Genomic DNA, 19,429 nt, shown 5'->3' with positions numbered 1-19,429 from the left:
GATCCCCAAAAGAAAATTCCTAGGAATATTGTAGCCAGATTCCAGAGTTCCCAGGTCAAGGAGAAAATACTGCAAGCAGTCAGGAAGAAACGATTTGAATATTGTGGAAACACAATCAGAATAACACAAGATCTAGCAGCTTCTACATTAGGGGATCAAAGGGCTTGGAATATTATATTCCGGAGGTCAAAGGAACTAGGATTAAAACCAAGAATCACCTACCCAACAAAACTGAGTATAATGCTTCAGGGGAAAATATGGCCATTCAATGAAATAGAGGATTTTCAAGCATTCTTGATGAAAAAACCATAGCTGAACAGAAAATTCGACTTTCACCTATAAGAAGCAAGAGAAGCATGAGAAGGTAAACAGGAAATAGAAATCATAAGGAACTTATTAAAGTTGAGCTATTTACATTCCTATATGGAAAAACAATTGTTGTAACTCACAAGACTTTTCTCAGTGTGAGGATAGTTGAAGGGAATATATATGTATGTATGGGAGGGTGTATGTGTACATAAGTATATATGTGAGTATGGGCATATGAATGTACATGTATACACAGAGCACAGGATGAGTTGAATATGACGGGATGATATCTAAAAAATAAAATTAAGAGGTGAGAGAGGAATTTGTTGGGAGAAGGGGAGAGATAGATTAGGGTAAATTATCTCATATAAAAGAGGTAAGAGAAAACTGTTACAATGGAGGGGAAGAGCAGGAAGGTGGAAGGAAATGAAACAACCTTACTCTCATTGAATTTGACTTAAGGATGGAATAACATACATACTCAATTGCTTATCTTACTATACAGGAAAATAGAGAGGAAGGGGATAAGAGGCAGGATTATAGAAGGGAGGGCAGATTGGGGGAGAGGTAGTTAGAAGCAAACACTTTTGAAAAGGAATAGGGTCCAGCCTCAGACACTTAACACAAAAACTAGCCATGTGACATTGGGCAAGTCACTTAACCCCAATTGCCCTCCAAAAAAGCAAAAAAAAAAAAAAAAAGAATAAGGTCAAAGGAGAAAATTGAGTAAGTTGGGGGTGGGATAGGATGGAGGGAAATATAGTTAGTCTTTCACAATATAACTACTATGGAAATGATTTGGATAACTACACATGTCCAACCTGTATTGAATTACTTATTTCCCCAGTGAGGGGCGGGTGAGGAGGAAAGAAGGAAAACAATCTGGAACTCAAAAGTTTTAAAAACAAATGTTTAAAAAAGAAAGAAAGAAATTGTCAAGGAAAACTGCCCTGATATACTAGAACTAGAGGGCAAAATACAAATTGAAGGAATCCATCCATCACCATCTAAAGGAGATCCCAAAATGAAAACTCCCAGGAACTTCATAACCAAATTACAGAGTGCACAGATCAAAGAGAAAATACTTCAAGCAGCCAGAAAAACAATTCAAATATTGTGGAACTATAGTCAGGATTACACAGGATTTGGCAGCTTCTGTTTAAGTTTAGGGGTGTAGGAACCCCAAAATCCAAGGGTACAGGGTGGGGTTCTGCCTTGAAAGAATTTGACCACTCAGGCCTTCCACAGTTAAGAACCAGAGGCTTGGAATATGACATACTGGAAGGCAAAGAAGTTAGGATTACAACCAAGAATCATTTACCTAAAAAACCTGAATATAATCTTTAAGGGGGGAATTGGATATTTAATGAAATAGAAGGGTTTCAAGGTTGTGTGGCTATGGTTTGTCCTTTGTTCTTGAAGAAGATCATGACAGCAGGGAGATGATAACATGACTTGCAATTGAATTTGATTTGAGTGAGGGAGGGCTGTGCAAAGTCACCAGCCTCACTTTCTCCTCCAGAGCCATCGAGATCCAGTGGCCAGATATAGATCAAGATGACTGGAGATGGCCCAGGATGCAGTGGGAGACCTTGGCCTTTTTAAGCTAAGGCTGTTTCAAGTTCTCACTTTGACTGAGGCAACACCCATTTAGTGAAGAGTGAATTAAAAGACGAGAGCTGAATAAAATATTTTACCTCCAAATATAAGACTCAACGGAAACATAAAAATGTAAAGAAGTAACAAGAAAGAGAAAACATAAAAGATTCAATAAGGTTATAAAACTTTATATTTCTATATGGCAAGATAATATTTGTTACTTTTTTTGGGAGGGGGTAAGGCAATTGGGGTTAAGTGACTTGCCCAGAGTCACACAGCTAGTGTGAAGTGTCTGTGCCAGGATTTGAACTCAGGTCCTCCTGGGACCAGGTCCAGGGCCTGTGCTCTGTATCACCTACCTGCCCTGATATTTGTTATTCAACAACTTTTTTTACTATAAGGGCAATTACAAGGTGTATACATAGAATCTGAGGATATAAGGTGACTTGGAAGGAATGATTACCCCCCCCCAAAAAAAAATGGAATGAGAAAGATTTTACTGGAAGAAGGAGGGAGGAAATTGAATGGGGCAAATTATTTTACATAAAAGAGGGATGAAAGAGCTACTATAATGGAGGGGAAGATGACAGGGACATGGACAGGGAAACTAGGGAGGGTAGCAAGCAAAGCCCAAACCTCACTTGCATTAAAATTGGCTCAAAGAGGGAATAGCATACACACTCATTTGGATACAGAAATCTATCTTACCTTGTAAGGAAGTAAAAAGGAATGGAGATAATAGAAATGGGGCAAAGATTGATAAAAGGGAGGATGTATTGGGCCAGGCAGTGATCAGAAGTAAAACACTTGTGAAGAGGAAAAGGGGTGAGGTAAGAGAGAGAAAGGGATAAACAAGGGGAAAATAGCATGGAGGGAAATACACAGTTATAATAACTATGCATATGAGTGGGATGAACTCACCCATAAAACAGAAGTGGATAGCATAATGGATTAAAAACCACAATCCTAAAACATGTTGTTTATAAGAAACACATTTGAAGCAGAGAGATACAGGGTAAAGGTAAGGGACTGGAGCAGAATCCATTATGCTTCAACTGAAGCAAAGAAAGCAGGGATAGTAATCATGATCTCAGACAAAGTAAAAGCAAAAATGGATCTAATTAAAAGAGAGAAGGAAAGAAACTATCTTGTTGAAAGGTATTGTAAACAATGAAGTAATACTAAACAAAGTGCATGAAATGGTATAGAATCTAAATTTTTGAAGGAGAAGTTGAATGAGTTATAGGAGGAAGTAGACAATAAAACTATACTAGTGGGGAACGTCAACTTTCCCTCTCAGAACTAGATAAATCTAACCAAAAAATAAACAAGAAAGAAGTGAAAGAGGTGAATAAAATCCTAGAAAAGTTACATATGATAGACCTCTGGAGGAAACTGAAAAAGAATAGAAAGGAATATATCTTTTTCCTAACCGTACATGACACCTACACAAATATTGACCATGTATTAGGACATAAAAACCTCACAACCAAATGCAGAAAAGCAAAAATAATCAATACGCCCTTTTCAGATCATAATGCAATAAAAATAATATTCAATAATTTTCAATGGAAAGCTAGATTAAAATTAATTGGAAACTAACCTAATCCTAAAAAATAAATGGATCAAAGAACAAATCATAGAAATAATAATTTCATTTAAAGAAAATGACAAGACAACATAACCAAAATTTATGAGGTGCAACCAAAGCCATAGTTAGGGGATAATTTATACCTCTAATTGCTTATATCAATAAAATAGAAAGGTCAGATCAATGATTTGGACATGCAAGTAAAAAACCAAAAACAAAAAAAATTGTAAAACCCCCAATTAAACACTAAATTGGAAATCCTGAAAATCAAAGGAGAGATTAATAAAATTGTAAGTGAGAAAACCATTGAAATAATAAAACTAGAAACTGGTTTTATGGGGAGGGGGAACCCAATAAAATAGATAAACCATGGTTAATTTGATTACAAAAAGGAAAGAAGAAAACCAAATTACTAGTATCAAAAATGAAAAGTAGGGGTGGCTAGGTGGCACAGTGAATAAAGCACCGGCCCTGGAGTCAAGAGGACCTGAGTTTAAATCCAGCCTCAGACACTTAACATAAAAACTAGCCAGTGTGACCTTAGGCAAGTCACCTAACCCCAGTTGCCCTAAAAAAAAAATGAAAGGGATACATTTACCACCAATGAAGAAGAAATTAAGACAATTGTCAGCACCTATTTTGCCCAGTTATAAGCCAATAGATTTGACTAAATGAAATGGATGATTATAAAAATATAAATTATCCAGATTAACAGAAGAGGAAATAGAACACTTAAATAATTCCATTTTAGAAAAAGAAATTGAATAAGGCATCAATGAATTCCCTAAGAAAAAATTCCCAGGGCCAGATGGGTTCACAAGTGAATTCTATCAAACATTTAAAAAAACAATTCTATTACTATAGAATTTATTTGGAAAAATAGGCAAAGAAGGAGTCCTGCCAAATTCCTTTTGTGACACAAATATGATGCTGATACTAAACCAAGAAGAGCTAAAACATAGAAAGAAAATTATAGACCAGTTTCCCTAATGAATATTGATGCAAAAAATCTAAATAAAATACTAGCAAAGGGCTATCAAAAAAAGCATACACTATGGTCAGGTGGGTTTTATACTAGGAAATGTTCAGGAATATTAAGAAAACTAATGGCATAATTGACCATATCAGTAACAAAACTAACAGAAATCTTGGATATAGAAAAAGTCTTTGACAAAATACAATCCATTCCTATTAAAATCACTAATGAGCATAGTAATAAATGGAGCTTACCTTAAAATGATAAGTAATATTTATCTAAAACCATTAGGAATCATTATCTGTAATGGGGATAATAAACTAGAAGCCTTCCCAATACAATCAGGGATGAAGCAAGGATGCCCATTACCAAGTATATTATTTAATATTATACTAAAAATGTTAGCCATAAGCAATAAGAAAAGAAAAAGAAATCGAAGGAATTAGAATGGGCTATGAGGAAACAAAACTAACACTCTTTGCAGATATATTATACTTAGAAAATGCTAGAGAATCAACTAAAAAAAAGCTACCTGAAATTATTAACAACTTTGGTATAGTTGCAGTATACAACATAAACCTACATAAATCATCAGCATTTCTATATATTAAAAACAAAGTCCAGCAGCAAGAGATATTCCATTTAAAATAACTGTAGACAATATAAAATATTTGGGGGTCTACCTACCAAGATAAAACCCAGGGATGATATAAACACAACTACAAAACACTTTTCTCACAAATAAAGTCAGATCTAAACAACTGGAAAAATATTAATTGCTCATGGGTAGGCTAAGTCAATATAATAAAAATGAAAATTCTACCTAAATCAATCTATTTTATTCAGTGCCGTACCAATCAAACTATCAAAAACTATTTTATAGAGCTAGAAAAAACAATAACAAAATTCATCTGGAAGAAGAAAAGGTCCAGAACATCAAGGGAATTAATGAAAAGAAATGCATGGGAAAATGGCCAAGCCATACCAGATCTTTAATTGTATCATAAAATGGAAATTATTAAAATAATCTGGTGCTGGCTAATACATAGAGTGGTGGATCTGTGGAATAAATTAGGTAAAAATTACATTATAATACACGACCATAGTAATCTAATATATGATAAATTCAAAGATTCAAGCTTTTGGAACAAAAAACTTATTATTTAACAAAAATTGCTGGGGAAACTGGAAAACAGTAGGGCAGAAACTAAGTAGAGACCAAAAACAAAAATCTCATACCATATACCAAGATTAGGTCAAGGTGGGTACAGGATTTACACATAAAGGGTGATGCCATAAATAAATTAAGAGAGCATAAAATAGTTTATGTCAGATATGTGGATAAGGGAAGAATTTAGGAGAAAAGAAAATATAGAGAGCATTACAAAATGTAAAATAAAAAATTTTGATTATATAAAATTTAAAAGTTTTTGCACAAACAAAACCAATGCAACCAAAATGATAAGGAAAGCAGAAAACTGGGGGTGAGGGGGATTTTGCAGTAAGTATCTCTAATAAAGACCTCATTTATCAAATATAGAGAGAACTGACTTAAATTTATAGAGATTTCCCAATTGATCAGGGGTCAAAGGATATAAATAGTTTTCAGACAAAGAAACCAAAGCTATCTATGGTCATATGAAAAAAATGCTCTAAATCACTACTGATCAGAGAAATGCAAATTAAAACAACTCTAAGATACCACCAGACTGGCTAATATGACAAAAAAAGAAAATGATGGATGTTGGAGGGGATGTGGTGAAACTGGGACACTAATACACTGTTAGTGGAGGTGTGAACTGATCCAGCCATTGTGGAGAGCAATTTGAATGCGCCCAAAGGCTATAAAACTGTGCACACCTTTTGATCCAGCAATACACTGCTAGGTCTATGTCTCAAAGATATCCAAAAAAGAGGGGAAAAGACCTATTTGTACAAAAATATTTATAGCATCACTTTTGGGCATTGGAAATCAAAGGAATGCACATCAATTGGGGAGTGGCATATGCTTATATTGTGCCATAAAAAATGGAAGAGCAGGGTAATTTCATAAAAGCCTAGAAAGACTTACACAAATTGATACAAAGTAAAATGTACAGAACCAAGAAAACATTGTACTCAGTAACAGCAATATTGTCTGATGAAGAGCTGTGAATGTCTTAGTTATTCTCAGCAATACAATGATCTAAGACAATTCTAGTACTAATGATGAAGTATATTGTCTGCCTACAGAGAAATAGCTGATATTATTTGAATACAGATCAAAGCATGCTATTTTCACCTTCTTTCTTTTATACTTTTCTTCTTGTACAAAATGACTAATATGAAAATAAGTTACGTAATTGCACATATATAAACTGTATCTGATTGCTTATCTCTGGGGGGAAGGGAAAAAGGGAGGGATAGAATTTGGAACTCAAAACTTAAAAATCAAATGTAAAAAAATTAACATATAATTGGGGGAAAAATAAAATGTATATTAAAAAAATTTTTTTAACTGCTCCCCAGGCCTAAACCTAAGGATACAGAATGACTCAACACATTGATATAACAGGATAAAACAGTTAGCTCTGTTTGATTTCAAATGAGAGTCACAGTTGACAACTGATTGTGCAGTAACAATTCCACCACATAGCCAGACTCAGGTTCAATCAGGTGGGAAACATTCCTGTTCCAAAGGAAGCAACACAATGGGGAAATTGAGTTAAGAAGATTTTACCTCTGGCCATGCCAACTTCATCCCCTCAATCTTTTCCCAGATACAGACATCTATACCTGCAATTCAGGATTACACTCCCTTTGAACCACTTGTGGCATTTCTCTCAAATGGTGTACTTTAAAAAAGAAATCTCTTAAAAGTCCCTCTGTTACATAATTTAACCCCATAGATATTTTTCTCTCCTTTTTTCTGGGAAAAATTCATTTATTAACTGTCTTTTTTTTTACATTTATATTTTATCGATATGCTTTTTTATTTTTATTTTTAAATTAAATTTTATGTTTATTTTTAGTTTACATCATTCATTTCCACAAGATTTTTAGTTACAAATTTTCTCCCCATCTTCCCTATACCTACCACCCCAAAACAGTAATCCCACTGTATACCCTCCCCCAATCTGCTCTCTCCTATATCCTCCCCCATTCCACCTCTGACTTTCCAGTAGGACAAGATAGATCTCTATACCCCAGTGCCTGTATATCATATTTCCCAGTTGCATGTAAAAAAATAATATATTTTTAAACATTTGATTTTAAAACTTTGAATTCCAGATTCTTTCCCTTCCTCCCTTGTGACCCACCCTTACTGGGAAGATAGGCAATTCAATATAGGTTGTACACATGTAGCTAAGCAAAACATTTCCATAGTGGATATATTGTGAAAGACTGACTATATTTCCCTCCATCCTATCCCACCCCCAACTTATTCTATTTTCTACTTTGACCCTGTCCCTTTTCAAAAGTGTGTGCTTCTAACTTCCCTCCCCCCTTCAACCTGCCCTCCCCTCCATCATCTCCCCTCTCATCCCCTTCCCCCCCACTCTCCTGTAGGGTGAGATACCCTATTTAGTGTGTATGTCATTCCCTCCTTAAGCCAAATTCAATGAGAGTAAGGTTGAACCATTCCCTTTTGCCTTCCTGTTCTTCCCCTCCATTGTAACAGTTTTCCCTTGCCTCATTTACCCCATTTTATTTATTACCCCATAGATGCCAAAGACAAAGTGAGAGGTCAGTGTAGACTTTGGGAACAGGAAGTCCAGGAGTGTGGTCCAGCCTTTGCCCCCAGAGAGATAAGTGGCTTTTATTAACTGTGGCTGTAAAAGAATTGTAAAAGAAGTGGCTGAGGTGCGGATAATTTACCCCATTCTGTCTCTCCCCATCACCTCTCATTATATTCCTCTCTCATCTCTCATTTTCATCTTTTAAGTATCATCCCTTCCTATTCAATTGGTCCTGTGCCCTCTGTCTATGTATACCTATACACATATATGAAAATGTATTCACACACATATATGTATTCATTTACCCTCCTATATAGACACATATATGTATGTATACATTATGTGTGTGTGTGTGTATACACACACACACATTTATATTCCCTTCAACTATCCTCATACTGAGAAAAGTCTAACGAGTTACAATTATCATTTTTCCATGTAGGGATGTAAATAGTTTAACTTTGATAAGTTCCTTATGATTTCTTTTCCCTGTTTACCTTCTCATGCTTCTCTTGCTTCTTGTATCTGAATGTCAAAATTTCTATTCAACTATGGTTTTTTCATCAAGAATGCTTGAAAGTCCTCTATTTCTTTGAATAATCATATTTTCCCCTGAAACATGATACTCAGTTTTGCTGGGTAGGTGATTCTTGGTTTTATTCCCAGCTCCCTTGACCTCCAGGAATATCAGATTCCAAGCCCTTCAAGCTCTCAGTGTAGAAGCTGCCACATACTGTTATACTGATTGTGTTTCCACAATATTCAAATTGTTTCTTCTTGGCTGCTTGTTATATTCTCTCCTTGATCTGGGAACTCTGGAACCTGGTTATAATATTCCTAGGAGTTTTCTTTTTGAGATCTTTTTCAAGAGGTGATATGTGGATTCTTTCAACCTCTATTTTGCCCTCTGGTTCAAAAATATCAGGGCAATTTTCCTTCAGAATTTCTTGAAGGATGATTTCTAGGTTCTTTTTTTTGATCATGGCTTTCAGGTAGTCCAATAATTTTTAATTATCTCTCCTGGATCTATTTTCCAGGTCAGTGGTTTTCCCAATGAGATATTTCACACTGCCTTCTATTTTTTCATTTGTTTGGATCTGTTTAATAGTATCTTGATTTCTCATAAAGTCACTACCTTCCATTTGCTCCAATCTAATTCTGAAGGAATTATTTTCTTCAGTGAGCTTTTGAGATTTTTTTTTCTATTTGGCAAATTTGGCTTTTTAAGGCATTCTTCTCCTCATTGGCTTTTTGATCCTCTTTTGCTATTTGAGTCAGTCTATTTTTTAAGATGTTATTTTCTTCAGTCAAGTTGTTGACTCTCATTTCATAATTTTCTTGCATCATTCTCATTTCTCTTCCCAATTTTTCCTCCATTTCTCTTATTTGGTTTTCAAAATCCTCCTAAAGTTTCTCTATGGCCTGTAATGAGTTCATATTTTTCTTGGAAGCTTTTGGTGAAGGACTTCTGACTTTGTTGTCTTCCTCCTGTTCCATGCTTTGATCCTTTTTGTCCCCAAAAGAGGAATCCAAAGTTGGATTGCTGTTCTTGTGTTGCTTCCTTTGCTTGCTCGTGTTGCCACTCAATTACTTGACTTTTCAGCTTTTTGCCATAGTAGAACTCTGCTTCCAGAAAGTAGAGTTTTGTCCCAAATTGCTGGGGTTTTCTCAGTCGCCAGAGCTATTAGTTGGCTGTCCTCTCTGAAGCCTCCACAGGCTCTGGCATCTGGTCACACACCCCAGGACCTCCACCCTAGACAGCAAACCAAATCCAAGCAGGTTAAAGCAAGAGTAGTTATCCCTCAGAATGGTTGCTTGGTCCCCCTACAATCTGTAGGCCAGGAGTTCTGAAGCAGCCATGTGGCTACGGCCACTGCACCAAAGCCACTTCTCTCTCTGGGGCAAAGGCCAGACCACACTCCCAGCACTCCCTGTTCCCAAAGTCTACACTGACCTCTCACTTTGTCTTTGGCATCTATGGGTTGATAATTCTGGAGACTGGCACAGCTGCTGATGATCCACTCTTCCAATGTCCCTCTAGCCATGGCTGGTTGGGCCACCCTGAGGCTAAAACCACGGGCTCAAGCTGGGCTGGGCTCTGCTCCCAGCATGCTATGATGAACCCTTCCTGCAGCTTGCCTGGCTGTCATCATCAGGAGATTTTTTTTCTCTGTGTCACTTTGTGGATTCTATAGCCCTAACGTTTGTTTAGAGTCATTTTTCATAGGTATTTGAAGTGGTTATTTCAGAACGCAAGGGGTTTTCCTGCTTCTATGTTGCCATCTTGGCTCTGCCCCTAACTCTGTCTTTCTTGATTGCTATAGAGTGTTTACATACCTTTCTTGGATTTCTGTTGTCTGGGGGTGTTTGCAAAGCAAATAATTTGTTCAGGTCTAGGCTTTAAAAAAAAAAACTTAAACATCTCTTTTTCATTCTTAGTTAGGCTCAGATTTGCAGGATATGTCAACATGAGTTGCATCTTGAACTCCTTTGCTCTTTGAAACATTTTATTTTATTCTCCCCTTCCCTGCCCTCTACCATTTCTTATTTGTACAGAATAGTATCGTGTTATTCAAATTTCTTTCATTTATATTTGAAAGATGTTTGCAGAATTTGTTGTTTGTTAATGGAATTATTCAATTTAGCCACTATATGTCCTGGAGTTTACAGCATCGGGCAATCTCTGGATTCTTTCAACCGGCATTTTTTTTATCTTAAGTTCTTGGTTTTATTCTTGTGTTATCTCTTGCATTTTAGCGTTCAGGGGTTTTTTTTTTCACTTGTTCTTCTGAGAGATCTATAATTCTTAAGTTGTTTCTGTGCTTCCAGTCTTCAAGATCAGTATCTTTTGCTTATGTGGAGATCCCATTTTCTGTTAATGTTGCTGCTTTTGCTTCTCTTCCATGTTGTCCTTCCTGTCTGTGTATTTGCATTCTCTCTTTTGTTTCTTTGCTGGGGTTTACCGCTATAGATATATACAAGTTTTCTATTTTGTCAATTATTTCTGCTGTGCAGGCCATAAATTGTGCTTTCATGATTATTTTTTTCTTGAACCATTTGGGACCATCTTGCCACAGTTCTATGTTTTCTTGGGAATCCACAGAGCCCCTTGCCTTTTCAGGTGCTGATTGGTTTTCTTTTGTCTTACAATATTTATTCATAGATATCTGTATTGTTCAGCTGGTCTGGAGGCCATATTCCCTTCTGTTATTTATATCTTCCCTGTTGATTTATCTACTTATTCTCAAGGTCTTTAAGTGATTTTTCTCCTACCTGACATCTTTGGTAATTTCAGTCTTTTTCCCTTGTGTTCTTCTGTTGCTTACATTCTTACTCTTTCCCCCTTGATGGCAATTACTCTGTGGGCACTGGTCTCTGCTCTAAGTTATTTCTGAGGGGCCATAAGTGGTTCTAGCTTAATACCAATTTCCTTTCCCTTATTTTTAGTGGAGTATCTCACATTGTGGTCTCCTGCCTCACTTTTCTCTGTTCCTCAGTTCTTTATCCAAATATTATTATAGCACAGAGTATTGCCATACTACTATCCCAAACAGAGCAAAATTCTGCCTTTTGGTTTTTCCTGGCACAAGGGGAGGAGAATGGAGCAGAGTTGAGTTTTGTTGTAAGCCTAAGGGTTGGTTGACTATTGTAGCCCAGCCAGAGCTTGGTGGCTAGTCAGGAAGGCATACAAAGTTATTATTGTTATTAGAGGTCAGGGATTAACCTCTGCTACTCATTCATTGTTTTGTTTGTTAGCTTTTGGTTTTGTTTCTTTGGTATATTAGACCTTGAACACAGCTGAAATTGCTTTATCTATTGTGCATAAATCCTATTTTGGAGAAATTTGAAAGGTTGTGAGGATCAGAGAAAGTGTCTAGTCCTCCATGTATTTGGTCTCACGAACCAGAAGTTTTCAAACAAATTTTCTTGAATTTGGCATATTCTTCATTTCTTATGGTGCAATAGTCCATTTATTTAGCTATATCTTAGCTGATGAACATCTACTTTATCTCTAGTTTACTGCTACCACAAAAAGTATGCATAATATCAACACTTGATATAAGTAACAGTTGATGTGAATAATAGCAACATTATTAATAATACTGTTTGGAAATTTTCGCCCTATCTTTGAGCTCTTTGGAGTATTGTTTGGTTCCAGTATTGAGCAATTCACAATGTGAATTAATTTCCAGAGTGGTTGAAGAAATTCACAGTATATTTGTAGTATTCCTGTTGTCTTCCTGCAGCCATTCTAATATTGACTATTTTCGACTTTTATTATCTTTGCAAATTTGCTGGTGAGATAAAGAAGTTATTTTGATTTGCATTCTCTAGTAGTGATGGTATTTTTACAAATGGTTGTTGATAGTTTGGGTTTTTTTTTTAAACTTTGTATTCTTTGGTCACTTACATTTTGGGGAGTAGCTCTGTTTCTTCTGTGTTTTCAGTTCCTTATGTATCTCATACCTTTATCAGAAATATTTTGTCACTAACCTTCCCCAATCTATAGTCTTCTTATTTTGGTTACATTGATTGGAGACAAAAGCCTCCAATTTAATATAGTTTAAATTGTATATTTTGTCTTTTATGGTCATCTCTCCCTTTTTTTGATTAATAATCATAGCCCTAGAAATGGTTTCCTACTTAATCTTTTTAGAATTCAAGTCTCCTTTTTTAAAATCCCCCAGCATTTATTTTCCCAGAAATCCAGGAGAACTCAGATATTCAAATGAACCTTTGATCCTATCGATTTGGATATTCCCTCTAACAATGTATATTACAATTCATCCATACCAGCCTATCTCATTTATCTCATCTGTGCACTACATAAGTTCATCACAGGGCACCTACTCAATGTGCTAGAGGGCTTTTTTACTTTTTCCTGACATTCAGAAGATACTAGTGGATCTTGTGGAATGCTGACCACCTGCCATCCTCACTAAATGACCATATCTCTTACAGTCATATATTTCCCTGACCTTCTAGTTCCATTCTTCATATTCTTCCTTGATTATATTAAAGTGGTATTGCACACTCTATGCACCTCTTCATTACTTTCTGTGGATTTTTTGTGCTATGCCACATGGCCTCCTTAGTTGTAAGATAATTTCTTTTTATGTTTGATTTTTTCATTTAAAGTTCTATTTTATATGCTTCACTTTTAATTTTAACTGCAATAACTTTTATGCAAAGACTTTAAATTGACCCTTTTTTCTTTTGTCATCCTCTGTATTCTTTATTTAGTAATGAACACTTCCCCTATCCATTGAGCTGAAAGATAGTGTTTTTCTTCTCTAATTTGTAACCTTTTAAATCTTAAGTTTTATATATATGTATACACACACACGCACACACATTTGGAGCTTATCTTGGTATGTGGTGTGAGATGTTGGTCTATGCCTAGTTTAAGTCAAATGTCTGGCAGAACTACTCCCAACAGCTAGAGTCTTTCGTTTTATCAAACAATCTATTCTACTGATCAACCTCTTGGTTTCCTAATCATTTTCTAATTGTTTTAATGAGTGCTGTTTTGTAGCATAGTTTGAGACCTCCTTCTGGTAAGCCACCTTCTCTCTCTATTTATCCTTTTTTGATTGATACTGGTCATTTGGTTTTCCTCTTTGTTTTTTTTTTTTATTATTCTGGAAAACTTTATTTTTATCGTAGGTGGAATGGGGACACAGCAAGTTAGATGATTCCAATTTTGTTGGCAACATCTAAAGCATCATAGTCTGAAGCAAGATGGACATAGACCTTCTTCTCTCCATCCGGCCGGATCAGTGTGTTGACCTTGGCCACGTCGATGTCATACAGCTTCTTTACGGCCTACTTGATCTGATGCTTGTTGGCCTTGACGTCCACAATGAAGACCAGGGTGTTGTTGTCCTCAATCTTCTTCATAGCAGACTCGGTGGTCAAGGAAAACTTAATGATGACATAGTGATTGAGCATGTTTCTGCGAGGGGCACTCTTCCGAGGGTATTTGGGCTGCCTTCGAAGTCTCAGTGTCTTGGGTCGCCGGAAGGTGGGGGATGTTCGGATCTTCTTCTTTTTGTGGCTATGGACACCCTTCAGCACTGCCTTCTTGGCCTTCAAGGCCTTGGACTTGGCTTCTGTCTTGGGGGGGACAACAGCTTCCTTCTTCGCCTTCAGCGCCATGTTGGGGGAAGGGCTCCTCTTTGTTTTTAATCAAATTGACTGTTTCATATGTTTATTGTTGTGTTTCTGAAAAACAGCATCTAAATTTAAAAAAAGTTTATTGGGTTATTTTGCTAATCTTTGATTTTCAGAGTTTCTATTTTTTGTCTTGAATTGAGTTTATATATATTTTTTAATTTTCTAATTGTTATTTTTTAAGTTGAATACCCTCTTTATTGATCTGCTCTTTTGCTCATTTGTTGATGAAAATGTGCAGAGATATAAATATTCCCCTAAGGATTCCTTTGTCTGCACATCCAAATTTTTGATATGTTATTTCATTGTTGTCATTATTTCAATGACATTATTTATTGTTTCTATGATTTATTCTTTGACCATCAATCTTTTAAGATTAAATTATTTATCCTCCAATTAATTTTTACTGATTTAGAGGCTCTTTATTGAATTTAGTGTCATTGCATTATTATTTTTGTCATAATTATGACTATTATCAAAAGTTTAATATTTTTTTTGCATTTGTGCAGCTTTTAGTGCCCTAACACAGTTAGTTTATATAAGAATGCTACCTGCAGCTGAGAAATATTTATGCTTGTTTCATATTCCATTCAAGAATTGTCTGTGTTTATCATATCTGACTTTTCTAAAATTCTACTTAGGTCTTTAATTTCTTTCTTATTTATTTTTGGTTGCAATTATCTGTCTGAAAGGGCTAAATTAGGATCTTCTACCCCATTACAGTTTTACTATTTCTCCCTGTAACTTATTTAACTTTCCTTTAAATATTTATATACTACACAGTTGGGTGTGTATATGTTAAATATTTATATGCATTTCATCGTCTATGGTACTTTTCAGCATAATGTAACTTCTATTTTTCTCTTTTAATCTGGTCAATTTTTGCTGTTACTTTTTTTGTGATCTTAACTGCCATCTTTTTTTTTTCCTTTCAGCTGAAGCATAATAGATTTTGGTCTGGTCCCTTATTTTAACTCTGTTAAAAATTTGTTTTAAGTATATTTCTCATAAACAGCACATTGTTAGATTCTTTCCAATTCATTTTGCTATTCTCTTCCATTGTAGGGGGAAATTCATCCAATCCACTTTCACACTTATGATTATCAGTTATTTTTTTCCCTTTTTCCTCATTTTCATGCTTTTCCCTTCCTTTCATTCCTCTTCTTCTTAATGGAGAGTGAGTAAATATGTTAGCAAAGAGTGTGCCTGGCACCAATGCTCTATGCTTGATGACATCTAGTTATTCTCCCTTGCCCCTCTCCTCTTTCCCTTGCCCAGAGCTCAATTCCAGGTTCTTAACCTCTTTTCTTTTAAACTCCTAGAGTTTGTTTTGCTTATGATTAATCTCTTTCTGAATCTCCCTTCCTCTCATTTCTCAGTTTTCCCATTCCCTCCTGTTTCCCTGTTCTGTGAGATGCGTTTCCCTATTCAACTCTATAAGTATATTCTCACCTCCTTTGATCCATTCAGATAATAATAGCTAACATTTATATATAGTGCTTACCATGATCCAGACACCATGCTAAGCCCTTTACAAGTGTTATCTCATTTGATCCTCACAACACTATTATTATCCCTGTTTTACAAACAAGGAAACTGAGGTTAAACTTTTTTTTAAAATAGAGGTTAAGCAACTTGCCCAGGGTCACACAGTTAGTAAATCTCTGAGTCTGAATTTGAACTCAGATCTTTGTGACTCCAGATCCACTTCTGCTCTATCCACTGTGCCACAGAGCTACTCCAATGAAAGTGAAGTTCAAGCATCACCTGCTTCTCTTTGACTCTCTTCCTTGTTTGTCTTCTACTTGTGCACTCATATTATGTGAGATAATTTCCCCCCACTGTTCTTCCTTTTCTCTTAATGTATTCCTTCTCCCCTTTACCTCCTTTCCTTTCAAGATCATCAAAACATGATAAAACCACTCCCAGTCCTATTGTTTGACTTATTTAACTCTCTCTATGACCCCTGATAACATTTACGGTTCTGGGGAGACATTTTTATTATCTCCCCCTTTTAAAACATAAACACTTAATATTTGTGTAGTTCCTTCTCGTTGCACCAAAGTATTTATTATTCTAAGTTTCTCTTGACTCTTTTGCATTTCTAAGTCTTTCCTCAGCTCTAGTATTTGGAGCATTTGAAAAGTGTTTGAAAGTCCCCTATTTCAATAAAGGCCCATTTACCCCCTGTAGGATTACATGTTTTGGGTTGTGTTCCACTTGCTTTTGAAATATCATATTCCATTCTATCCACATGTTTATCTTGGTAACTGCTAAATCTTATATTTTGAGCAGCTAGTTGGTACAGTGGATAGAGTGCTGGACTGAGTCAGGAAGACCTGAGATCAAATCTAGCCTCAGCCACTAGCTGTGTGACCCTGGGAAAGGCATTTAACCCTGTTTGCCTGGGTGTTTCATCACTACTTAAATTATTTCTTGATGGTTCTTTGTAGTATTTTTTTTTCTTTGACATGGAAGTTCTAGCCTTGGGCTATGATATTCCTGCAAGTTTTTGCTTTGGGGTTTCTTTAAGGAGATGACTGATGGATTATTTTTGTTTTCACTTTGTCTTCTGGTTCTAAGAGATCCAAGCAGTTTTCTTACATCATTTTTTTTTGAAATATGATATTCAGGTGTTCTCTCTGTCTCTCTCATACACACACCCACACACACCAACACACACCAACACCCCCCACACCCTCCCCACACCCACGCACCCACACACACACACTGTCCAGGATGCAGGAGGTGTTTAATCAGTCTAAAAATCTCACTTCTGCCAAGTCCTGACTATAGTGTTTGCCCTCAAGGAGCTCATAATAATAGAAGAGCTTATATACTTCAGTCTGCACTCTGAATCTATCAGCTCTCTATCTGGAGATTGGCAGCATGTTTCACGAGTCTTCTGGAATTGCAGTTGGTCACCGGATTGATCAGAGTTCCTAAGACTCTCAAACTTGATTCTCTCTGGATATTGTTGTTATTGTATAAATTGGAGTTCTCCTGGTTCTGTTGACTTCACTTCATTTCTGTTCATACAAGTCTTTTCAGGTGCTTCCAAAATCATCTCCTTCATCATTTCTTATAGCATAAACCATAACTTGTTCAACCATTCTCCAATTGATGTTCATTCCCTGTTTGCTACCAGAAAAAAAATAGTTCTTATAAATATTTTTGTACCTCTAGGTCTTTTTTTTCTTTCTTTGATCTTTTAGGGGTATAGACCCAGTAACAATATCCCTTGATTGAAATGATTATGCAGTTTAATAGTTTTTTGGACATAGTTAAGCTAGCTCCTCTGTCTCCAACATTAGTGTCTTTTCTACCATACCATACTGCTTCTAGTTGTCTTGTGGGATCAATTTTATTATATTATATATTATTTTTTGAATAACTGGTTTTTTTTCTTGGTCCCATTGAAATGTACTATGTGACTCAGAAAGTGCTGTATCAACTCTAAATTCAAGAGTCCAAGTGAACGCACTGTGGTTTGCAGGGAGGGTTTTTTGGAGAAGTATTATCAAAAGCAAATTGGTGTTTTAAGCACCCACTGGTGGCTTTGCTCTATAGCGAATCTCAGGACTCTTTCTCCTATACACTCTTAAAAATTACTGAGAACAGCGAAGAGAGCTTTTATTTATGTGGGTTTTATCTATCAATATTTACCATATTAGAAATGAAAATCATATTATTTTGAAAATAGTTTTGACCTCAAGAGCCTCCTAAAAAAATCTCAAGTATTCCAATGGTTCCTGCACCATACTTTGAGAATATTGTTCCTTTACAGAAATTTCAGTTTTTGACAACTCAGAGAAACTTCTTAGCTTTTTACCCCCTGAGTATCTAACTGTGTGTTCAGGTGTAAAAAATAGCCTGGGTTTTTTCCTCCTCAAAAAAAAAAAAAAGGTGGTTTTTTTTTTTATTTGGACCATTTAAAAATTTTTAACACACGTATACTAGAGTTATCCCAAGCCAAATGTTATTTCAGAAGACTGCCATCTGCCCCAAACTCTTCTATATGCATTTTTTAAATCCTCATTTTTATTTCTAACTTGTTTTTATGTCATATGGTACAGGGGAAAAGAATGCTAGCTCTGCACCAGAAGATCTGGCTTCACACTCCACCCTTGATGTCTTCTCCCTGTGTGACCTTGGGCAAGTCATTTTACTTTGTAGAGCTTCTGTTTCTATAAACTGAGGAAACTGGACTAGGTCCAGTTTCTAAGACTCCTCCTGGCTTTGGCTCTCTTTGTTATATTTGGTACTGAGCATTACTCATGATTCCCTAGCACTGCACTGGAGCTAAAGTGTAAGAAAAATTTGGGGAAAAAAAATATTTAGGGGCAGGCACAAAGCAAATAAGGTGGCTTTGGAGAATTTATGATCTCCCATCAAGAACTTCAGACTATAAGCCTACCTTTGCCCATGCCATCATCAAACTAAACAGTTTTCTACCATAATAATAATTTTAATAATAATAAAATAGTGGCAATAATAATCATAATAATTCATTTATGTAACATTTCAAAGCTTGCAAGGTGTTTTGCATTTATTATCTCATTTTCATTTCATCAGTCAATTAATCAACACTTATTAAGTGCCAACCTACTATCTGTGCTAAACTCTCGGGATACAATGAAAATGAAGCAAGATAAAGGAAGCTGTCGTCACCAGTAGCCTATTAACCAGAACTTTCTATCAACTAGTACTGACATTCTCCAATACTTTTTAAAAAAATTTATTTATTTACTTTTAGTTTACAGTATTCAATTCCACAATCCATATTCTCCAATACTTGAATAGATCTGTGATCTCATCAGTGAGGATTTTTGTTCAGACATGATTCTTTGTGACCCCATGTTTTCTTGGCAAAGCTGCTGGAGTGGTTTGCCATTTCCTTCTCCAGCTCATTGTACAGATGAGGAAACCAAGGCAAAGAGGGTTAAGTGACTTGCCCAAGGTCACATAGTTATTAAATGACTGAGGTCAGATTTGAATTCTGGAAGTCAGGTCTTCCTGACTCCAGGCACAGCACTGCACCACTTAGCATGGTGTAGGGGC

The 19,429-nt window shown here is 35.9% G+C and overlaps 2 protein-coding genes across 2 annotated transcripts in view; both read right to left on the bottom strand.

Annotated features, from left to right (window-relative positions):
- The window catches only part of PRKAR1B (protein kinase cAMP-dependent type I regulatory subunit beta), a 716,155-nt gene that overhangs the window by 509,900 nt on the left and 186,826 nt on the right, over positions 1 to 19,429 (bottom strand). The gene's annotated exons all lie outside the window — the stretch shown is intronic.
- Positions 13,846 to 14,371, bottom strand: LOC138159051 (large ribosomal subunit protein uL23-like). The gene has a single exon (XM_069085387.1). It carries the CDS (start codon positions 14,351 to 14,353, stop codon positions 14,021 to 14,023), a length of 333 nt encoding a protein of 110 aa, XP_068941488.1. The 5' UTR covers positions 14,354 to 14,371; the 3' UTR covers positions 13,846 to 14,020.

This window comes from Petaurus breviceps, unplaced genomic scaffold (genome assembly GCF_028583685.1).
Source record: "Petaurus breviceps papuanus isolate PSGF00001 unplaced genomic scaffold, PetGlider_PUasm1.0 175, whole genome shotgun sequence".
In the NCBI taxonomy this organism is placed as follows: domain Eukaryota; kingdom Metazoa; phylum Chordata; class Mammalia; order Diprotodontia; family Petauridae; genus Petaurus; species Petaurus breviceps.
Note: the sequence above shows the minus strand (reverse complement) of the source record. Positions and strands in the feature narration are given on the sequence as shown.